Genomic DNA, 24,214 nt, shown 5'->3' on the forward strand with positions numbered 1-24,214 from the left:
CTCCCTCTAGTGACATATTAAGCCAGTCCTAGAGCCCATTACGTGAAATTAAAAGGATTCAGAACTGTGCTAGTTAGAATATGTGTTTATAATGAAGAAAATGGCAGTCACTTAGGGGTAATGAACGCAGTTACCACACATCCCAGGACTCCACTGTCCCATCAGGTTCACTACCTCTGGGTTCACAGTGCTTCAGTAACCTTTAACCCTGCATACTGTAGTGATATCACAGGTACCACAGGGGGTCCCAGTGGCCAGTCAGTCTACCCATGCTATATGTAGACGGGACAAGGTGTTGAATCAGGAATATGGGATGAGTGTCTCCTAAGAATCCCAGTCCCCACAGATGCCCTAGAGGGAACACTGGTCTCCATTATATACATGCTCTGACCTCAGAGGGAAGCAAGCTAATTGTTGTCATGAGTCTGGGGTCAGAGTACTAAACAAACAGGGAAGGAAGGTTGAGACTGTGAAGTGGGGGTCACAGTGTTCCCAGAGCTCAGTCCTAGTGAACAGAGGAAGGCAGGGTGATAGAAGAGAGGAGAAGAAAGGAAGACGGCTCTCTACTCCTGAGCCACGCCCCCAGCCCCTCTCTGGGGGATTCTAGGCAGGGGTTCTACTCCTGAGCCACACCCCAGCCCCTCACTGGGGGATTCTAGGCAGGGGCTCTACCACTGAGCCACACACCCCAGCCCCTCACTGGAGGATTCTAGGCAGGGGCTCTATCACTGAGCCACACCCTAGCCCCTCACTGGGGGATTCTAGGCAGGGGCTCTACTCCTGAGCCACACCCCAGCCCCTCACTGGGGGATTCTAGGCAGGGGCTCTACCACTGAGCCATGCCCTAGCCACAGGGTCTTTGTAGCCTTTTCTCTTCTCTTTCTCTAGGTTTGTGGGCTACAAAGCTTTACACTAGTATGGCTCTGCTGAAGAGCCATTAGACCCTGGACTCTATTTCTGACGGGCTTTGTCCCCATTCATCTACCCCTTTTCTTTCCTATTACCCTAGTCAGGATCTACAAACTTGACCTAAGAGCCAAAGCCAGTCCACTGCCTGTTCTTAGAGATAAAGCTTTGCTGAAACAGCTCCACCTTTCTCTATAAAGGCTTAAGTCAGTGGTTCTCATCTTTCCCAGTGCCGTGGCCCTTTAATACAGTTTTTCATGTTGTGGTGACCCCCAACCATAAAAGTATTTTTGTTGCTACTTCATAACTGTAATTTTACTACTGTGATGAATCATAACGTAAGTATCTGTGCTTCCCGATGGTCTTAGGTGACCCCTGTGAAATGGCCATTCCACCCCCAAAAGGGTTATGACTCATAGGTTGAAAATCACCAGCTTAATCAGTCTGAACTGGAGTAATTTTGCCATAACAGTCAATGCTGACTGAAACCAGTGTAACGCCAAGATTCACAGCCCTCAAAGCTTAAAACATTGCCTGGCCCTTCCAGAAGTTTCTCCTTCAACTGTAGGGAAACAACTTGGGTTTGGGAGTCAAACAGATCCGAGTTGAAATCTAGACCATCCTAGGGTAAATGATGCAAATCTATCTGAGCCTCCAAGCTGTCCAATGAGAATAAGGTGTTTCTCCAGCAGCCCGAGTCTCTTGAGGGTCCAGGAACTGCCTTGCTCATGTAATGTAATCATGATCTGTCAAGACCTAGGTCTCACTGTGATGAGAAATGTGTGGTACAGGAAATGGAAGAGAAGAAGGAGACAAAGAAGGATAGGGAGAAGGGAGGGGAGGGGCAGGAGGGGGGAAAGAGAGGAAGAAGAATTGGAAGAAGAAAGAGGAGGAGGGGGAGAAGGAGGAGAAGGAGGAAAAGAAGAAAGAGAAGGAGGAGGAAGAGGAGGAGGAGGAGGAGGAGGAGGAGCAGGAGAAGAAAGAAGAAGAAGAAGAAGAAGAAGAAGAAGAAGAAGAAGAAGAAGAAGAAGAAGAAGAAGAAGAAGAAGAAGAAGAAGAAGAAGAAGAAGAAGAAGAAGAAGAAGAAGAAGAAGAAGAAGAGACAGGGAGGAAGAAGAAAAGAGGAGGAAGAGGAGGAAGAAACCCAACTTAGACTAAAGAACTGGAGTCTAGCTTTCAGCTTTGCTTATCTTACATGGGCGATAATCGCTATTGAGTCTAATCCCCCAGTGCAGAAGCAAGAAAATAAAGTTCACAGTAGAACCAAAGCCTGAGTTTGTCTGCAGGGCAGAGGGTTCAGAGCTGACTTCGAACACTTATGTGTCTATAAAGGACCAGATGTGGTGGCTGCTATCTTTAATTCCAGATAATTCCAGTGGCTGAGACAGTGGAGGTCAGGGCCTTGAGGTCAGGCTACACCACAGGAAAGAAAGAAAAAGAAGAGCCTGCCAATCTAGACAGTCTGAGGAAAGACTCTGATGCTGAGCCCTACTTCTAGCTTCTCACATTACTTTCAGATTATTGCTAAATCACTGATCGCAAAAACTTCCTCGGTGTTCCCTGGGATAGCCCTAGCAACAGTTGGTGCCTGGTGTGGCCTAGGATCTCCCTGTCAACAGTGAATGGGCAGAATGACCTGAGGGGGGGGGCTGGCAATACTGGATGTCCAGAGTGGCTTAGGATAGTCTTAGCAGCAGGAGGTGCCAAGTGTGAAGCTCCCCCTAGAAACTATATTGGTCACTTTCCTGTCACTGTGAGAAAGTACCTGACAAAAGCCACTCAAGAAAGAAAGAGTTTATTCTGGGCTTACAGTCTTAGGTGCACAGTCCATCATGGTGGAAAGGCATGGCAGCAGGAGCGCGAGGCAGCTAGTCACAGTGTATCCACAGTCAGGAAGCAGAGAGAGAGGGGGATGCTGGGGCTCTGCTTGAGTTCTCCTTTCAGTTCTCTAGTCAGTCTTGGATCCCAGCCCAGGGAATGGTGTCACCTGTATGTAGGGTGACTCCATGAATTAGATAATCCCTTACAGACACACCCAGAGGTTTGTCTCCTATATTCTTCTGGGTCCTGTCCAGTTAATGAACCATACTGACCATCATAGGTACTCTACAGGTCAGATGGACAGGTCAGATCGTCGGATGACTTCCCCACACGCGGTAGATGTTTTAAGCAAGAGCTCTCGGGAATCAAGTGGATAAATATCCACCTCCCTGCAGGATTAATTCCTGGGCTCTGAGAGGTTCCTTGGGACAGGAAGGCTCCACTGTCTTGACAAAGACCAAGTGAAGCCATCTGTTCTCATTAACGTTTGCTGGCGCCTTGCACAGACTAGACCTGCGATGAGGGAGCCACAACTTAAGCATTGTCTCCACCAGGTCGTCCGATGGACACGTCTGTGGGCACTTCCCTGGCTGCTAATTTCAGTGCTGCCTTTGAACACTGAAGTGTCTATACAGGACCAGATGTGGTGGGTGGTCCTCAGTTGTGTAAGAAGGCTATTTGAACAGGAGCTAGTAAGCAGTGCTCCTCTGAGGTCTTTAGTTCCTACCTTAGCTTCCCTTGGCAGTGGACCGTGTGCTGTAGGATGAAGTGAACCTTTTCCTCCTCAGTTGCTCTTGCTCATCATGACCGTCGCAGCAGCAGAAAGCAAACCAGAACGCACCCACACTTCCGTGACCTGCACATGCCAGAAGCTGCCAGTAGCACCCAGCACGCATGTCCTGTGTGTCTTTGCCATGACAAGATTCTTAAGATTCTTAGGTCCAGGGCGCAGGCCCATCCTGTGTCCACCAAAACATGGAGTCAAGGGCACCAAGCCAATGCTACTCCTTCACTAGCAAGAATGAATGAATGAATGAATGAAAAAAAATAAGAGCTGAGGATAGCTGTTATACACAAATGGCTATGATTGTGCATACATGCATGTGTATGTGTATGTATACATGTGTTCATGTGTTTGCACGTGTTCTTGTATGTATGTTCAAATACATTGCAAGTGTACGTGTGTGTGTGTGTGTGTGTGTGTGTGTGTGTGTGTGTGTGTGTGTGAACAGGGGTCAGCTCAGCTCAGGTGTCAGATGTCAGTGTCCCTCCACCTTGGGCTTTAGACAAGGTTTTCCACTTTTACCTTGCACTCTGAAAGTCAGTCAGGCTGTCTGTTGAGTCCTAGGAGGTCTCTCTCTCTCTCTCTCTCTCTCTCTCTCTCTCTCTCTCTCTCTCTCTCTCTCTCTCTGCCACTCTATCATGGGGGTTCAAGTGTGCTCCCCGATGCCTGTCCCTAATTTTGTTGCTGATGTTTTGTTTCTTTTGCTTTTGTTGTTTTGTTTTGGTTTTTTTTGAGACAAAGTTTCAGGCCCTGGCTATCCTGACACTCCCTCTGTAGACCAGGCTGACCTAGAACTCAGAAATCCGCCTGTCTCTGCCTCCCAAGCGCTGGGATTAAAGGCATGCGCCACCACCACTCAGCTTTTTTTTTTTTTTTTTTTTTTTAAGTTTTTTAATCAAACTGCGATCTCCATGCATGTGAGCTTTACCGCCCAAGCCATCTCCCCAGGCTTGGTGGCCACTCTTGGTCTACAGCTGATGGCCACCTGGAGGTGGTAAGCCCTCCTGGGAGGCTGGATGAGGAAGACAGGATGGCTGGCGGTCAGCACCCACTGCTCTTCTTAACAGACAGTTGGGCTAGTGAAGGCCGGCCAGAAGACACTCTTGCAGGGGCTCCCAGTGCAATCAGCAAGAAAGCCAGAAATTTCTAGAAACTTCTGGAGTTTTACTATGCCTGTCAGTTGCAGAATGCCCCAGAAGTTCCTGGGGTTTCTTTATCAATAACTTGAGGAGATCTGTCTCTGGGGCCACGAAGCATTGAGGCAAGGGTGAGGGAGCCATTCTGCCATTCGAAGCTAGTGTTGTCACTACTCTGTAAACATGCAGAGCCAATCTCAACCATGACCGCGACCTTCCTGTTCTACACGTAATGCTGCTTATAGGCATCTAATCAGCAGATGCTGTAGAAAACTGCTGGTCAAAATGCTTTAAGGAAACAATTTCATGCATTAAAAAATATGCCAGGGACTGGGGAGATGGCTCAGTCAGTTAAAACGCCTGTCATGAAGGCAAGAAGGCCTGCGTTCTGTCCCCAACGCCCAGCACCCACATACAGGTTGGCGCACTATGGCGGCGTATTGTGAACCTCAGCAGGAGAGGGGTTAAGCCCAGGATCATCCCTGGCCCTGCTGAACTACCTAGCCAGTCAGCTCCTGGGCCAGTGAGAAACTGTCTTAGGGTTTCTACTGCTGTGAAGAGACACCATGACCATGGCAACTCTTATAAAAGAGAACATGTAATTGGGGCTGGCTTACAGTTTCAGAGGTTCAGTCCCTTGTCATTGTGCCTGGAAGCATGGCAGCCCGCATGCAGACAGACATGGTGCTTGGAAAGGAGCTGAAGGTTTGACATCGGGATCAGCAAACAGCAGGGAGAGAGATTGTGAGCCACTGGCCTGGCTTGAGCATCTGAGACCTCAAAGCCTGACCCCAGTGACACACTTCCTCCAGCAATGCCACACCTCCTAGTAGTGCCACTCCCTGTGAGCCTCTGGGGACCATTTTCCGTCAAGTGCCCACGGAGACCCAGTCTCAAAAAATAAGGTGGAGGGAAACTGACAGAGACCTGACCTCTGACTTTTACATACGTATGTGCAGGCACACCCACATATCCATGTGTACACACACATAAACATATACATACACTACACACACACACACACACACACACACGCACACACAGGCTAATATTTGTGTGCATCTTACACCATGCGTATTTAGATAGGAGAACAGACAAAGGCTAGCCTGTCAATTCATCAGCTTCTGAGCTGTGCACACTTTCATTGGGTGATGCTTGCATTCGGGATGGAGAGCAGCAGGTTAAATTCTCCAGGCAGGCTGGAAGCCCTGAAGCTCACAGGAGCCAAAATAAATAAATAAATAAAAATTGTAAAAAATAAAAAGAAAGAAAGTAAACAAAAAAGTATTAAATTCTAGATTGTAGTGCCCTGTTTTCATCTATTTCCTCACCGACATGTGCCAACCATATCCTGTTACCTGCGGTATCTTTGTGGCATAAAAAGCCAGGATGCAGTACAGCTGATGCAGGCGTGTCTCATCTGGGAGTGTCATTTAGTTTCTTTCCACCCAACCAAGAGACATCGGAGACCCTGAGCCTTAGCGATCACCCTGTGTATGGCTCATCCACCACCTGCTACAGGCGGACTCTCACGGCCAGGGCTGTCTTGGCTTTGCCAGGCAATGGAAAGCCAGCCCTAGGAGGATCGAGGAGGGAAGTGTGCACCAGCCTACCAGAATAACGGCCATGCTCAATTCCGCCTTTCATGATTTTAATTGTACAACAGTAATTTTGTGATCCAGTTGCCGACGGCAAACATGCAGAAGACATTAACTTTATTTATGTTTTGGATTATTAATGCGGCTGTTAAAATTCCTCCAGTTAGTTTTGATTGAATTGTTTTTTTGTGTGATTCTGTTGTTTAATGGAGCGGTAAATAAGAATTTCTGATAATGAGGCCCAGCATCTGTCACAACAACCTGGTGTGGGCTATTAACATTTCCATTAGCGGCAGGGTGGGCAGCGATAATACAGAAGCACACAGTTAGAACAAAATAAATAGTCGTGTCAGGCTGAGCGGGTGTTAATTACTATTTTATTCTGCATGGGTGGGGGGAAAGAGCAGGAAGCAGGGGAGGGAGCCTCGAGCAAGGGGTGACCTACTGCTCACGAGGTTGTCTTATCTCTCCAAAAGAGCCCATGCCAGAAAAAAGTCTCCTTAGGCAGTGATGGCTCACTGGCCTCCGTTGATGGCCTCTAGACAGACTCTAATCAAAAGGTAGCCAGCAGGGTCTGGGGAGGTGACTCAGCCACTAAGCTACTTGCTACACACACACACACACACACACACACACACACACACAGCTCGAGGAGCTGACTTTGGATCCCCAGCCTCCATGTTCCCAGAGGTGGAGGTGAGAAGAGACAGGTGGATTCCTGAGAGCTCATTGGCTGGCTAGTCCATCAATCACTTAGTTCCAGGTTCAATGAGAGACCTTGCCTCAAAAAACAAGTGGAGAGTGAGATCATAGAGAATACCTGAAGTAGACTTCTGTGCACACGCACACACACATACACACACACACACACACACACACACGCACACACACACACAGGTGGAGAGTGATCAATGAAGACACCAACATTGACCTCTGGCCTTCACACATACAGACATATATACATACACAAGCCTACATACAGATGTGTGCACACATGTGCATATATATGAAGATATACTTACTACATACATGTATACTGTGTTCTCACTGTTTGATCTTGCAGCTTGTGCCATGTGGTTTCTGGATAGTGTCTGTCTTTCAACACTGGCTAACTGTATCTCAGCAGAACCAGTGTTCTTTATAACTCTGTGTAGTTTGTTCTGTGCATGTATAAGAAGGTTCCTCTGAGAGGGCTTGTAGCCTTCCTTGGCATAAAGGGACTAAGAATTGCATGGGACACAGCCCGAGGCTTGGAATGTGGTTACACCTGAGGCCCCCCAAACTTGGGTGGTGTCCAGGGTATAAAGTTTCCCATTCTCTCCATCACAGAACTATGTCCTGTGTGAGCCTGGGAGACATGGGGTTGTGGATCTCAGCCAGCTTACAGGAGGCCACCCCAGTTACTCTCCTGTTTCTCTCTGTCCTCAGCCCCAGCGATGGCCCCGCAGAACGTCCAGGTGACCCCACTCACGGCCAGCCAGCTAGAGGTCACATGGGACCCACCACCCCCAGAGAGCCAGAATGGGAACATCCAGGGTTACAAGGCAAGTTCTCATGTGTGACTGGGCTCTGCTTCCAGCTCACTGTGTGCCCAGGGCCCCCGAAGGCTTTGGCTGCACACTGGCTGCACGCTGCTCTGCTGTGTCCCCAGCAGCATATGCACCGCATGGAGGCAGGCCCCAGTGCCTGGAGCAGGCTTGCTGGGACCAGCACCAGAGTCAAAAGCTGCTCAGAGAAAAGCCACACAGGACATGGGCTGCTGTGTGCCCAACCACAAAACACCAGGGAATGCTTGGTTCCTCCAAAGGTCCACCGAGGAACCTGACCTTTCCGGAGCATTTGCTGATAGTAATAAAGGTGGGGTGTCCTCACAAATCCACTTACAAATCCCAATACTGTCTCCTGCACATGGAGGGACTCTCATTTCTATAGGTATGGGGTAGAACCAGAGAACTTGTGTGTGCAGGTGGGGTGGGGGTATGTGGTGTGTGTGTATTATGTATGTGGTATGTGTATGTGTGGTATGTGAGTTGCGTGTGTGTATGTGTGCCTGGTGTATATGTCTGGTATCTGTGTATGTGTGTTGTGTATGTCTGGTATCTGTGTGTGTGTGTGTGTGTGTGTGTGTGTGTGTGTGTGTATGTGTGGTATGTGATGTGTGTGTGTGGTATATAGGGTGTGTGTGTATATCTCTGTGTGTGTGTGTGGTATGTGATGTGTGTGTGTGTGTGGTATATAGGGTATATGTGTATATATCTGTGTGTGTGTGTGTGTGTGTGTGTGTGTGTGTATGTGTGGTGTGTGGTGTGAAGGATGTATGTGGTGTGTGTGGTATGTATGCTGTGTGTGCCATGTGTGTATGGTGTGTGTATATGAGGTATGTGTATGGTGTGTATTTGGCATGTGTGTGTGGTATGTTTAGGGGAAGTGTGGGGTATGGTTTATGTGTGTGGTATGTGTATATATGTGTGCATAGGTGGAGATATGTATGTGTGTGGTATGTGTGTGTGGTATGTGGTATGTGGGGGGTGTATTGTATGGTGTGTAAGGTGAAGAATGTATGTGGTGTGTGTGGTATGTGTGCTGTGTGTATGGTGTGTGTGTGTGGTGTGTGTATGGTGTGTGTTTGGCATGTGTGTGTAGTATGTTTAGGGGGAGTGTGGGATATGGTGTGTGTGCAGATTGTGTGTATATTTGTGTCTATGTATGTGGTGTGTGTAGGTAGGGATTGTGTATGTGTGGTGTGTATGTGGTATGCGTAGTGAGCAGAGGCTATGTGTGTGAGTGGTGTGTGTAGGTGGGGATTGTGTGTGTGTGTGTGTATGTGTGTGTGTGTGTGTGTGTGTGTGTGTGTGTGGTATGTGTAGTGAGCAGAGGGTATGTGTGTGAGTGGTGTGTATCTCTGTGAGTGCCCAAAAGGTCACTTTGACTATACTGCTCTTCAGGCCTTAAGCAGTCAACATTTTTTTTTTCTTTTGGGGAGCTGAGGTGGGGCAAAGACATGGCTTCTTCTTGGTCAGAACCTCACCTCTTTGATTAGTCTGGGGCACCACACCCAGGAATCCTCCTGCCTCTCTCTCCCCAGCACTGGAATTACAAGCAAAAAAAAAATAAAATAAAATAAAAATAAAACATTTTTAACTCAGGTCCTTAGACCTGTACAGCTAAGCCATGTCCTGAGCCCTGGGAACTACATTTGTAACAAGTCCCTACAGGGTGTGACTTCTGGGAACCTCACGTTGAGACCAGCTCACTACAAAGCCATAGAGTATCCATTAGCCAAATGATCTAGAGATGGAAGGAAGGAAGGACCACTCACCGTGCCAGCCAGCATTAAGGGAAATAACTCCTGTAGGCAGGCTCCCCCTGCACACACACACACACACACACACACACACACACACACACACACTTCTCGGTACCCTCCCCTACTGAGGGCACTGAGGGACTCCCAGCATTGCCTAGCCTGCCTGGAGACATCCGTCTGGTCTCCGTCCCTCCAGAAGTAATTTCCTTGTCTGGCCTCCATGAGTCCTACCTGATCAGTTATCCCAATCTCAGGCCATCCTGCCCTGATGAATATTGGCCCAATTAAATGTCCATTTCAGAGGGATTTTGGTAGGTGTATTATGAAAATGAATACCTCCCTGCCGGCAGGGCTCTTACGAAGACGAATGAGGTCACGGAGAGCCCCTCGAGCTCTGAGGCAAGGCATTATTTATGCACATCCAAAAAATATGTTTGCTCATTTCCCTAATGATAAAGACATTGAACTTGGATATCGATCACAAGTTAGCGTGGCCTGTCTGAGCGGAGGCTTTCCCACAGTAAGCTGGGCCATCGGGCCTGCGGGTAGAAATCTGCATGCTCTCTTCATGGACAGGCTCCAGCGCAGGGGTGACCTGTGAGGCTGGATGCCCCCTGCTGCCTCCTGCACAGTCTGCCCTGCTCTTACAGAGGGCACACTGCTCTTGGGGCCTGGCACAGGCTCATGTGCACAGAGCCGTGGGGTACCTTCCAGCCAGTATTGTCTTTGGGCAGCCCAGCTGGCACAGGCTGGGGGCAGTGGTTGCCAGACAGCTGTTTAGCGATCTGGTTCTGCTAATCCCTCAAACCTTTGTGCTTGGACTTCAGATCTACCTTGTAAGCACATCAAAGCTAGGTGAGAAGAAATGCTACTTAAGGGGAGGGAGCAAGGTGCTTTCCCCACAGTCTGAGCTTAGGACTCTGTGTGTGTGCGCATGTGTGCGTGTGTGTGTGCGCGTGTGTGCGTGTGTATGTGCATGTGTGTGTGTGCATGTGTGCGTGTGTGTGCGCATGTGTGCATGTGTGTGTGTGCGCGCGCATGTGTGCGTGTGTGTGTGTGTGTGTGTGTGTGTGTGTGTGTGTGTGTGTGTGTATACGTGTGCACATCCTATATATGTATGTGTGATTATGTTTTGGAGTTAGAATACAACCCAGGTTTTGTTCTTCAGGTTCCCTCCACCTTTTAAAAATTTATCCTTAAATTGTGTCTGGCTATGTACACATCAGCACTGGAACCCGTGGGAGCCAGAAGAGGGCACCAGAACTCCTGGAGCAGCTGCGAGCTGCCAGATATGGGTGTTGGGATCTGTTCATTGCTGAGCCATCTCTTTAGTCCCTTCCCTACCTTGTGTGTCGAGACAGACGGTCTTGCAGGCCTGTGAGCTATGCTGAGCCCCAAGGATCTGCCTGCCTCCACCTCCCCACAGCTGGGGTTCAAAGCATGCAGCCCCAAACATGGCTTTCTGTTTTTAAACATTGGATGTTGTCCATTGTCCTATCTCCTTCCTGTTGTTTTGGGGGTTTTTACTACATTGCTGTATTGATGGGACACGTAGATGTTGGCTTTGAACAAAACGTGGGGATGTGGAGTGAACTTTGGGGCTTGGCCTATCCATAGATAGATGGTACTCAATGTCTGGATCACAGGGCAGAACCCCGGGCATCATTTACCACATAAGCCTGATCCCCAAGGCCGACTCTCTCCACACTAAGCTTGGTGTAGTCCAACCTACCCTGTGCTCTGCCCGACAGGTTTACTACTGGGAAGCGGACAGCCGCAATGAGACAGAGAAAATGAAGGTCCTCTTCCTCCCCGAGCCTGTGGTGAAGATCAAGGATCTCACCAGCCACACAAAGTACTTGGTCAGCATCTCGGCCTTCAATGCTGCTGGTGACGGGCCCAAGAGCGACCCATGCCAAGGACGCACCCATCAGGCAGGTAGGTCACCCTGCCTGCTCTGTCACAGCACCAAGGGCCAGTGGTATAGCTCATTCAGGAGAGCGCTTGCTCTAGGCCCTGGGTTCCAACCCAGCACCTCAGAGTCTGACACACTGTGGCACTTGTTTTTAATCTAAGCACCTGGGAGATAGGGGTATTCTCAGTTCAAAGTCATCCTTAGCCTCATATTAAGAACCAAGCCGGCCTGACTTACATGAGACTCTGTCTCAAAAATAAAATAAATAAAATAAATAAAAAATGGAAGAAGGAAGAAGGAAGGAAAGAGAGAGAGAGGAAGAAAGAGGGAAAGAACTTGAAGTTTGGAGGAGTAAAGGGATGACTTCCCATTGCTCCCAGGGCCTTTGTGGTGTTAAGGTTGTCTTGAAGCAGCGTATTTTCCTGTAAGCCTGCAGCTAGGTCTTCTTCCCGATCCAGAGTTCCCCTTGGTGCTCTCTCTTAGAGCTGTCCCATGTGTGCATGGAGGCTAGGGCCCAGTTCCCAAACCTAGACCAGGCCCCCGACCCCCAGCCAGGCCCAGGCTTTCTCTGCTCCTTGTCACGCTCCCTAGACCATGCCTGGAATAAATAGCTCAGCAGCTGCCACTCGGCCATCTGCCTCCCTCTTACAGGGTTTATTTACTTCTCCTCTTGCTATGATAAAAAAAAAAAAAAAAAACACCCCAGTAAAAGCGGCTTCGGGATGTCAGGGAGGGAATGTTTGGGCTCGTGGTTCCAAGGGAAACACTCTATTATCAGGGGGACACACGGTGGCAGGGGCATGAAGTTGAGGCCCTGGTCACTTTGCATCTGCAGTCAGGAAGCAGAGTGAACAGAAAGCAAGGCCAAGCTAGAGAGCCTCAAGGCCTGACTGCAGTGACTTGTTCCCTCCACTTCCTAAAGGTTCTACAGCCTCCCCGGACAGCGCCATCTACTGGCATTGAGAGTCCAAACACTTGAGCCCGTGGAGGACATTTCCCACCTAAATCACCACAGGAGCTGTGCTGACGGGACGGTCCTGCTAAGAGCCATCCACACACAGGGCACAGTCTCTATCTGCAGCAGGCCCCCCACCACTCAGCCCGAAAGAACAGTGATATTGCCAGAAAATGTCAGCAAAGGCCCTGTGTTAAGAACCAGGAAGTTAGCTGGGTGTGATGGTGGCATTCTTTAATCCCAGTACTTGGGAGGCAGAGAGAGGCAGGTGGATCTCTGAGGCCAGCCTGGTCTACAGGGGAGTTCCAGGACAGCCAGGGTTATACAGAGAAACCCTGTCTCAGAGAAAAGGACAGGACAGGACAGGACAGGAAAACAGGAAGTCTAAGGTGGAAGGGTGGGGCCTTAGAGCCTGCGGGGCAAAACCACGGGGCCTAGCACTCTATAACACGCCATGGGTGAGCCCTGGTCAGCACTCTTGGTGTTACGTCATGGTACGTGTCTGTGAGCAGAGAGCCATAACTGTCTCCTTGCTGCTGTGTTGGGCGCCCACACAGCCCAGTCTTCCCATTTTGCAGTTAGGGATTGGAGCTGTACAGATGTGGGTAGATTTGTAGGGAAGAGAGAAATGGCTGGGCCATTTGGGGGAAAACCAGGACCTGGTAGATCAGGGCATTTGGTATGTAGCAAGGGGAGACTGGACATGGCTGCAGTTAGGCACTCAGAGGAGACGGGAAGCCTAGTGGGATGCCTGTGAGGGTAGCCCTACACACACCCTCCTGCACAGGCCCCACACGGCTGCACCCCGGGTTTCTGTACATGCCAACAGCCTTGAGGAGTTGGTCAGGTTTCTCCCTGTCTCTGCCTCGACTGGTCTCTGTGAACCCAGGGTATCAGAGTTGAAGAATCAGTGTGATAGCAGTCACCACCACTGCCACCCACCCACCACTACTGTAATACCCACCCACCCCCACTCATTCCCACCCACCTCCACCCACCACTACTGCCCACACCAACCCCCCCCCCATGGTAGAGAAAGGTTGGAAAGAGAAAGGAGAGGGGAGGGGACGGGGAAAGGTGAAGTGTAGAAAGGAGAAAGGGGGGAGAGGCAAAGTGGAGAAAGACTGGGGAGAGGAGGGAGGGTGTGGAAAAGGAAGAGAGGTGAGAGGGAACCCGTGCACCGCCGCATGCCTCCTCTTTCCCTAAAAGCAGGGCCCAGCATCCCTGCGGCCTCTGGAGATGGAGCTGCCACCAGCATTTTATCTTCTGTTCACATCTGTATTTCATTCTGGTCTTCTACCCCACAGCTCCTTTGTGGTTCAGCCCCATCATCCTCCATGGTTTTCTGGGAGGGGCTATGCTTCTTGTTGATCCCAAGAAGCTGGGAGCTGCTCAGTGTATTCCATCTCTCTGGCACCAGTTACACTTCTGCAGTGTTGGATAACACTGAGCCCCACCTGTCCTGTGGGGTGGTAAGGCCCTGGGTGGGCAGTCCATAATGGGCTGGTCTTCACTCTGCACACCTGTGCTCTATCTTCCCAGCTCCAGGGACCCCCAGCTTCTTGGCATTCTCAGAAATAACTTCTACCACACTCAATGTATCCTGGGGAGAGCCATCAGCAGCCAACGGCATCCTGCAGGGCTATCGAGTGGTGTATGAGCCCTTAGCACCAGTGCAAGGTAATATCAGGGCGGGGAGGATGGCATAGTGGGCTCTACTGCAGGAACCACAGAGCCAGAGATGCTTAGTCGAGCTTGCAAGAAGCTGAGAAGGTGGGATGGAGGGGCTGGGGAGATGGCTCAGCTGCTAGTGCTTGAAGCGCAAGCATGAGAGCCCAAATGGAACCCCTAGGACCCATGAAAACACCCTAGCTGTGGAGATGCTCAGTCCTAGTGCTGGCGAGCTGAAGACAGGCCTGGGGCTTGCTGACCAAATGACTAGGTGAACTGGTGGGCTCCCGGTGGAAAGTGAGAGACTCTGGAGCTGGCTGGTAAACACCATGGTCTGAGTAGCACGGGTTAAAAAGTAGGTCGTTGTTCCCATAAGAACGTGCTTGCAGATCAATAATAGATGGGTCACAGGATGGAGTGCTTTGGGAAAGCTGATCCAGGGACCCTACAGGAACTGGCAGGAGAGAGCAGTGGGGACTCCAACCAATATTCTGCCTGGAGGGGCTCGGAGGTCAGCAGGAGGTGGCAGATTAAGGATGTGGCTTCAAAAGACCTAGTCATATGCCAGATACCTGGTTGTCAGCCCTGCCTCTGGGTGTTATTTGAGTTCTGTGGTTGCATCTTTTATCCACACGTTCCTGTGTCCACTGAGGGCTCTGTGGCCTTTCTTCCTCACCCTACTGTGTACTCAGAGACAGGTCCAGCCAGGTTCAAATCTCACCTCTCCTGGTCATGTACACAGATACATAGTAAAACACAGAGTTAATATCTAGGAGGAAACAATACAGACACAGCTAGCCAGATAATAATGGCTCTCCATTTAAAGCCACGGTCAAGAGTTTCCTTTGGAAAGCAGTCACATGGAGCGGGAAGTCGGTTTGAAAGGGAACATTCAAGCCCTTGATTTTATTGCCCCAAATCTCCGATGCCTTTGACAAGAAGATTTGCCGTTGCTTTATGATACTCTAAGAAAGACAGAATGCTCACTATAAACTATGGCCTTAGGCTTTTGCTTTTGTTCTGAGCTGCATCCCAAATCAGAGCTGGGAAAGGGAGAAAAAGAAAAACCCAAGGATTTCTGGGCCGATCGATGAGCTTCATGCATGGCGAAGGAGGTGGTTTGTGGACCGGGTTCTAAGAGTCCAAAATGGCACTGGACAGGTGATGGACAGTGACTGCTGTGGTCCTACTGGGTGGCTCTTTCCAGAATGAGCAACAAGTGGCTTGTGCGGGGCTACCCTCAAGATCCGAGGACAGATTTCCAGTAGACACACCCATTATTCTTGCATGTTCATCAGAGAGGGTATGGGAGACTTCCCAAAGACCTTTCTATCTGTTCAGGAGGGTTCCTTCCCAACACACACACGCACACACACACACACACACACACACACACACCAAACAGTTGGAGCCATTCAATTAAGAAGTGGCTGTCAGAGCCAGGCGTGGTGGTGCACACCTTTAATCCCAGCACTCGGGAGACAGAGGCAGGCAGATTTCTGAGTTCGAGGCCAGCCTGGTCTACAAAGTGAGTTCCAGGACAGCCAGGGCTACACAGAGAAACCCTGTCTCGAAAAACCTAAAAAAAAAAAAGAAGTGGCTGTCAGGATCATGGCTCTCCTTGACCTATGTGCCCTTCGTAATCAAAGCTAGCTTGAGTATCTCATTCATCCTCAAACAAGCAACTGACTCCCCTTCATCCTGTGTTCTGTGTCCTGTGTTAATGACTTCCTGAATCTCCAAGAACCCTGTGGCACATACTCCGGGAGCAAGAGACTTCTGCCCTCACCTAACTCTAATACCTGCCTTCCAAAGACTGTCATTCCTCCCAGAGACTGTCATTCCTTAGTGGGATCTATGCCATAGGGAACTTGCAGTCTTTAGTGGATTCCCTCTCTCTGTATGCCCCATCCTCCACCCCCCAGACAATTCTGGCTTTCTGCAAAGTTCCGACAACTTCTCCTCCCAGCCAGCTGACCCTAGGTCTCTAGTTTTCCTGCATTGCCAGAGCTAGGAGTACTTGGTCATCTTTTATGACAATGTGTTCTGTCATATTTGATCCCTGTAGACACAACCCCATCGGGCATCATCTGAAAGATGGGCAGTGTTTATTGAACACTTACTGTGTACCCTGCACAGCGCTATACCCCTGCCACCTGGCATCCTGGCATCCATGCCCTTGTGACAGCCCTAGGTTGAGCTGTAACCTCAGTGTACATTTTGCAAAGAAACTGCGTTTAGGGGGCCGGAGAGACAGCTCAGTCAGTAAAGCACTTCCCTTGCAAGCGTGAGGATCTGAGTTTAGTCCCTAGCATTCACATAAAAACATGGGTGTGGTGACACTTATTTATAATCCCAGCACTGGGAGGGGGGCAGAGACACGATCCCTGGCATACTATAGCCAACCAGCCTAGCCTACTCAGAGAGCCTCGGTACCTGTAGGAGGTACTATATCAAAGTCATGATGGGCAACACCACACCAGAGGAAGTATACCCAACATTGTTGTGGCTCCTACACACACACTCGTGCACATACATTCACCTCCCCAGCCACACGTGTACACACACACACACACACACACACACACACACACACACTGAGCTTAAAGCCCATCTTTTCAAAATTACATTTTAACTTTGTGGGTGTGCATGTGTACATATGCACATACACATATGCACATGCATGCACACCCTGTGGCACGGCGTGCCTGTGAAAATCAGAAAGCAGCTTCTAGGAGGTCACAGGCTTGGTAGAAAATGCCTTTATCTATCAGGCCATCTCGTGGGCCCCGAGAGCCCTCCATTCATTTACTCCTGCCCTGGCCTTCTAGACTGATGGAGAGGGGTGTGACTTGAACCTGGGCAGTCCAGTGCATGTGTAGCATTCTGAAGCTCAAGGCGGGGAAGCAAGTGGGGAGCATGTGTTCCCGAGTCCAAGTGCCAGGCACTGGCCACACAGCCAGGAGCGTGCTTGTCACTCCCTGGGTGACAGCTGGTGGAGTCACTTCAATTGCACCTATTTTCACCTCTTTTCATAAGTGACAAGGTGTTCTGTCACTGCCATCGCCTCTTCGTGTATAGATAGGGTCTGGCTCCTTCATTGTGAATGTTCCTGCCAGTGGTGCTGTCTGTGCTGTGTTGGGAACAAAGGCGGGAGGACGGGATGGTGACTCCATGGTCCCTTATCGGCTCTGCAGGTCAAGGACAGTCAGGCCTCAGCACACAGTTCAAGGACAAGTTATCCAAATGCCCACATCCTTGCTTTTGCTTTTGTTCTAAGTCAGGATTTACCAGGTAGCCCAGGCTAGACTCAGAACTTACTCTGTAGCCCTGGGTTTGGACCATTCACAGACCCGGCCCATCCCCACCTCCACCTAGGTGTCTTCCATGGTTGATCCCAGGCTCGGTCTTCCAGCATGTCGGTGTCCAGAGCACACAGCCCAGCCAGTGGAACTACAGAGTTGCCTGTAGACAGCAGCAACAAAGCCACAGACCCATGAATAGCCCTGCAAGACTGAGGAGATCATGAGCTCCCCACTCAAGCCTCACACACGCCTCAGCAGCTTACTCTGATTGTGGCTGCCTGACTCACACAAGTGGAAGCTCAGCCAGTGAGGCACGCAGAGATCAACAGTTATCTATACACACACGCACACACACTCAGTCACATGTGCACACACACACATGAAAACAGACATGCATAAGCGCACATGCACACACACACACACACACACACACACACACACATACACACAACTGAACAGGCCTGCAAGGTGACTCAGAATTGCCTTGATTGACAGTCAGCTGAGCATCCCTGTATTTGCTCAGTCACTCCAGCTGAGCCTCGCTGTATGACAAAGACAAAGACCTGATCCGGCATCAACTATCCAAGCCCATCAGAGGTGGACTAGAAGAAACAAGACCCAGGCCAATGGGACTCGTGTGGTTTTGAGAAAGAATCTTACTGATCTTACTGTGTAGTATAGGCTAGCCTAAGTGTGGCTCAGGTTAGCCTTGTTGTTTCAGGGATTATCTTCAGATACCCACAGGGTCCTTTTGAGCCAGTAGGCTGTGGAATGGGTTACAGAGGGGGACAGGAGGGGAGGGTCATGGGTGCATCTCAGAAACTCATCTGCTCCAGGGACACAGTGGGCCCAACAACGATAACCCAGTGGGGCCTTTGCTGCTCAGTGAGCTGCCAGTTTGTCTCAACTCCCTGTGGAGAGTATCGACCTCAGAAAGCCTGGAAGGCCAAGCCTGGTGAAGCAAGTGCTACTCGTACGCCACGCAGGAGGCTGAAGCAGGCATTCGAGCAAGTTCAAGGACCAGCTGGACTACAGAGAGTTGAAGGCCACCCTGGACAACTTCATGACACACTGTCTTAAATGAAAAAAGGAAAAAGAGAGTTAGGGTGTAGATAAGTGGTAGAGCCCCTGCCTAGAATCCCCCAGTGAGGGGCTGGGATGTGGCTCAGTGGTAGAGGCCCTGCCTAGCATCCCACAGTGAGGGGCTGGGGCGTGGCTCAGTGGTAGAGCCCCTGCCTAGAATCCCCCAGTGAGGGTCTGGGGTGTGGCTCAGTGGTAGAGCCCCTGCCTAGAATCCCCCAGTGAGGGGCTAGGGGTGTGGCTCAATGGTAGAGCCTCTGCCTAGATATGTTAGGTCTGGGTTCCATCCCTAGTACTTAAAAAAGAAAGAAAGAAAGAAAGAAAGAAAGAAAGAAAGAAAGAAAGAAAGAAAGAAAGAAAGAAAGAAAGAAAGAAGAAAGAAAGAGAAAGAAAGAGAGAGAAAGAAAGAGAGAGAAGAAAGAAAGAAAGAAAGAAAGAAAGAAAGAAAGAGAGAGAGAAAGAAAGAAGAAAGAAAGAGAGAGAGAAGAAAGAAAGAAAGAAAGAAAGAAAGAAAGAAAGAAAGAAAGAAAGAAAGAAAGAAAGAAAGAAAGAAAGAAAGAAAGAAAGATAGATACATTTAAACCATCAGCCAAGGACACAGAACAGTATTACCTGAGGCTAAGACTTCCCCGATTGTTCACCTACTGACCTAGTACTGCAAACTTCCAAGAGACCCACTCTTGGCTGAGCAGCAGGCAGGAAGTGCTTGTCTTTGCTCTTCTCTGCCCTCTGCTCTCACATATCTCAGAATTCCTCCTGCCACTGTCAGGGATGGAGAAAGCAAGCATTCAGCTGTGTACAAGATGAAACCACCAGGAGCACTAATCCATGGGAGCACCGCCTCACTAGGACCACCACCCTACTAGGAGCACTACTTCACTAAGATCACCACCCTACTGAAAGTAGCCTTACCCCATTGGGGTACTAGAGCACCACCCCCACCAAGAGTACCACATGCTTGGGAAATCACTCCACTGGGAAGAGCACCTCACTGGAGCTCCACACCAGCAGGAGCACAACACCTCTTGAAATATTACCGAACTGGAGCACTGCTTCCCCTGGAGTAACTAACCACCAGGAAGACCAGAGATATTGGCACACTGGGAGCAATCACCCTGCTGGGGGCATTGTACCAGCTTAGTACCCACCGCTGGGAGCACCAGTCACCAGAGTATCATAGTACTGGGAGCACGATGCTTCCTAAACACCACACACTGGAGTTCCACCCAATTGCATCACTGTAGGACTCAGTGCTATGTCTCGCAGACCCCATGCTGCCCAGAGCACTGAGCTGCATGGAGCACTGAGCCATTTGAACACTGAGCCATTTGATCACTGAGCCATGTTTTAGGGAATCTGATTTTATGGCAGAGATATTTTTATGTTTCTTAAATATGTTTTAAACTGTAGTATTTTATGAGATTGTACCCCAAGGCTTCGTAGTGCAGGGCATGGTTTTAAAATTGAGCAAATAAATAAAATTCTGACACACATGAGATGGAGGGAAGGCCAGTCTGGCTCTTCCTCCTGGTGGAATCAACTATGCAAAGTCCCTAAATGAGTTTATGTCTGCTCCAGAGAGAACTAAGTGTCTCTAAACACAGAAGGCACCATTCCAGAACATCCTTATATCTGAGAGGACCCCAGGAGTGACAGTCACCCTGTGTCACCCACCATCTTTGTAACCTCTTTCTTTATTAGTGTGTATGATGGTAGGGTCCGGTTCTTTGGGCAGAAATGAACACAATTTTTTTCTTCAGACCCCACTTCCCATGAGGAGAGTCAAACAGAAGTTGTTTAAATCGCCCTGAAATAATTCAGAAGGCAATAATTCAGCCGACACGAACTTGTATTAAAGACATAATATGAACATAATGAACCAGCTAAGAGGCGTTTTGGAGACCTGGGGACTACAGATCCATGCTCTGATGGCCTGGAACAACGGATCATTTTTAATAAGATGGCTCTTTGGTTCCTTTGCAAGCACATGTGGTATTAAAGGGACCAGACTTCACTATGCTTCCTTCAGACCGAGGGCAGGCTGTGGGCAGCAGTGCTAGGCGGGGCACACCATCCCCCATCAGCCATCTCAATAATCAGACTGAAGTTTGTTCAGTGTATCCATGCAGTGTATCAATACTCCAGGGACACACATCTGCTAACCTGGAAGGCATGAAAGAAGTACTTCTTCATGTCATCTCAGACGTACAGGCAGAGATGAGTGAGCACTCAGGAAAGTCTTACAGCTGAGCGCTTACCTAACTGAAAAAATAAACATTGCCTGGTTTTCAAACCTATGGAAACAAAAAACCTCATTTGCCCCCTTGGGAAATGTGTGTTTATGTAATTTTAAGTGTTTATCCTTTCCACTGAATGTTAAATCTCACTGCCTAATTGTATAGTGATGTTCATTATTCTTTGATTCTTTCTCTGTAATATCATTTCCTGGAAATCAGCCACAATTCAAAAATATTAAATTGGGGAACTAAACCATATATAAGCTTTAGAGTGTGCACAAACCCAAGTAGGGCAACTAACTCTCCCTCTATCCTCCCCCACCTTGACCAAGATGAGAATTGTCTTTGTCCAGAGTATCAATGCTATATGCGCTATCCTCCCGTTAGCCATTCAGTGGCTATCTCAGTCACCAGGTCAGTTGTTTAGCATATTCATGCCCAATGTGTTATCCTCCCATTAGCTATCTCAATTATAAGATAGTTTCCCAGAATATCCATGCTGTATACACTGCCTTCTCACTAGTCACTCAGTAGCCACCTCAGTAACCAGACTGAAGTTTGGTCAGTGTATCCATGCGGTATATCTTACCCTCCCGTTAGTCACTCAGTAGCCATCTCAGTAACCAGACTGANGTGTATCCATGCGGTATATCTTACCCTCCCGTTAGTCACTCAGTAGCCATCTCAGTAACCAGACTGAGGTTTGGTCAGTGTATCCATGCGGTGTATCTTACCCTCCCGTTAGTCACTCAGTAGTCATCTCAGTAACCAGACTGAGGTTTGGTCAGTGTATCCATGCGGTGTATCTTACCCTCACGTTAGTCACTCAGTAGCCATCTCAGTAACCAGACTGAGGTATTATTCATTGTATCCATGCAGTGGATCTTACCATCTCATTAGCCACTCTGGCTGTCTTGGTGGTCAGATGGACTATCACTGCTATTGTACAATTCTTATATTCTCAACCTTATTTTACTTAATAAAGGCTCAATAGTTGTTGCAAAATAATACACAAGAGTGCCGGCATTGTACCATGAAAGGACAGATTAACTCTGGTTCTATGGGAAAATCATGTGTATGTATGGTGTAGATGCACCTGTATAATTCACATACATATATCCTCAGTCTCAGGAAAAAAATCAGAGGTCCTGAAACATATCCATAAATAAGGGAATTCTAGTTCTTAATGGAATATATGGGTTTGTTTATATATTTCTGTACAGAAACGTTGTCTTGTACGTTCCTTATTCTCTGAACTAAGGGCCATTACCCAGAGGCACAGATTTAACACCATCTAACCTGGGTGATATTCCTAAAAGTTGTCTGAGGCTTGCAAGTAATATACATGTCAGTTGGGTCAGGCCCCAGACCAGTCATTAGGGGAAGCTCACCTTTGAACCGAGTCCAGCCTCTTCCATACCCTGCTGACTAAGCAGGGGGTGTGCAGGCAGCCTTTGTAAGTGAGGCAGGATTCTGCAAAAGCTGGAAGCCGAGCAGGAAGTGGGTGGTCTCCAGGATACAGTCTGGGAGCATTTCCTGAGCACTTCCCCCTTTGTCTACTGCCCTCAGTGAGGTCTGGGCCATTCCCTTTGTGACTGTCACAGGCTTGGTGGTTTCTCAGACAGTCACTTATCAAGCTTAAACTCTAATTACACTTATCTGGGGTGAAAATTGGCTGGATCACTGTTTAAAGTCCTCCTAATTGTAAGCAATGCTCCTTTAGTGAGCCGCCAGGGCTGTCTCCCATCTTATCACTACAGATCAGGCATGCTCAATTGCTTCTCCAAGCTCAGCCTCCTCTTCCCTGTGCTTGTGTGGCCATTGCAGGCGTGAGCAAGGTGGTGACCGTGGACGTGAAAGGGAACCGGCAACGTTGGCTGAAGGTGCGGGACCTTACCAAGGGAGTGACCTATTTCTTCCGTGTCCAGGCGCGGACCATCGCCTATGGGCCGGAGCTCCAAGCCAATGTCACTGCAGGGCCAGCCGAGGGTGAGTGGGCCGTTTTGTGGGTTGGGGATTTAGGGATATTCTCAAACAAACTTTTTGGGTCTAACAGCCAGAAAAGGCCTTGGGAGTTTCCAAAACACACTGTAAGCCAGGCACAGCAGTGCACACCCTGAAATCCCAGCACTCAGAAGGTGGAGGCAGGAGGCTCGGGAGTTCAAGTCCATCCTCACTGCAGAGCTTAGGGCCAACCTAGGCTCTATGAGACCCTGTCTCAAAAAAGTTTTAAAAATACAAAGCAAACTACATAGAACATGAGCTTCCGTGAGCAAAACAAACAGATTAAAAACACCTTAAGAAAAAAAAAATAAATGAAAATTGTAAACCCTTTTTAACATATACAATCTTTATGTGTAGCCCAGACTGGCCTCAAACTTGGGACAATCTTTCTGCCTCAATTTCCCAAGTACTAGGATGACAGGCATGCATGTTCTGAGATGCATAAACAACGTCTCTCAAATTCCTGTGTCTTATGTATGCATCATTCGAAACCTTTTTCTTATCAAGGCTGTAAAAAACAGAACTAAATGTAAGCACACAGGAGACAGAGACTTGGAGGTCTCGCAGTTAGATAGTACTAACTGGGCTCAGCATCTTCCTGAGCAGCTTGTAGTTGCTCTGTTACAACTCTGACAGCAGTGTGACTGGCCTTTCTGAATCACTCCCTCTGGGAGTGCACTGACTCATCACTTCCCCATGGGGGAATGAGGGAAGGAACAGTGTGGCACATGCCTGTAATCCCAGCACCTGGGAGACAGGAAGATCACAAGGTTAGGGCCAGCCTTGGCTGTGTGTCAATACCCTGTCTCAAAAACACAGCCCTGGGCTGGAGAGATGGCTCAGTGGTTAAGAGTGCTTGTTGCTCTTGCAGAGAACCCAAGGTCAGGTCCCAGCTGTAACTTTGAATCTATGGCAGTGGTTCTCAACCTTCCTGATCCTGCCACCCTTTAAAACAGTTCTTCATGAAATTATTTGTTGCTACTTCATAACTGTAATTTTGCTACTGTTATGAATCAAAATGTAAATATCTCATATGCAAGATATCTAGTATGGGACTTCCCCCCCAAAGGAGTTGAGAATTACTGATCTAAGAACTCTGATGTCCTCTTCTGTCCTCTTTTGTCTTCTCAGGTACTAGCACAAGCGTGGGTGTGCACGTGTGTACACACACACACATACACACACACACACACATCATAGGTAGATAGATAATAAAAAATGTAAATCTTTAATAAAATTAAGCCCTTCTGTCACCACTGAGGGTCCCCAGTCCTCTCAAAGCCAGTATCTACTCTCTTTGCTCTTTTTATTCCACAGGGTCCCCAGGCTCACCAAGAAATGTCCTTGTCACCAAGTCTGCCTCTGAGCTGACCCTTCAGTGGATAGAGGGAAACGCTGGAACCACGCCCACTACAGGCTATGTCATAGAAGCCAGGCCATCAGGTAGGAGCCATGGGGCCCGTGCACTCCTGGCTGGACGCCAGAACCACGCACC

At 48.9% G+C, this 24,214-nt stretch overlaps 1 protein-coding gene across 1 annotated transcript in view; it reads left to right on the forward strand.

Annotated features, from left to right (window-relative positions):
• Positions 1 to 24,214, forward strand: part of Sdk1 (sidekick cell adhesion molecule 1) — a 953,795-nt gene that overhangs the window by 891,984 nt on the left and 37,597 nt on the right. Inside the window, exons 36-40 of the mRNA XM_021222746.2 lie at positions 7,674 to 7,789; positions 11,304 to 11,490; positions 13,965 to 14,102; positions 22,543 to 22,704; positions 24,037 to 24,162. Of these exons, the coding sequence (XP_021078405.1) occupies positions 7,674 to 7,789; positions 11,304 to 11,490; positions 13,965 to 14,102; positions 22,543 to 22,704; positions 24,037 to 24,162 (729 nt within the window). The remainder of the gene's footprint in view (positions 1 to 7,673; positions 7,790 to 11,303; positions 11,491 to 13,964; positions 14,103 to 22,542; positions 22,705 to 24,036; positions 24,163 to 24,214) is intronic.

Source organism: Mus pahari, chromosome 23 (assembly GCF_900095145.1).
Source record: "Mus pahari chromosome 23, PAHARI_EIJ_v1.1, whole genome shotgun sequence".
Taxonomy (NCBI): Eukaryota; Metazoa; Chordata; class Mammalia; order Rodentia; family Muridae; genus Mus; species Mus pahari.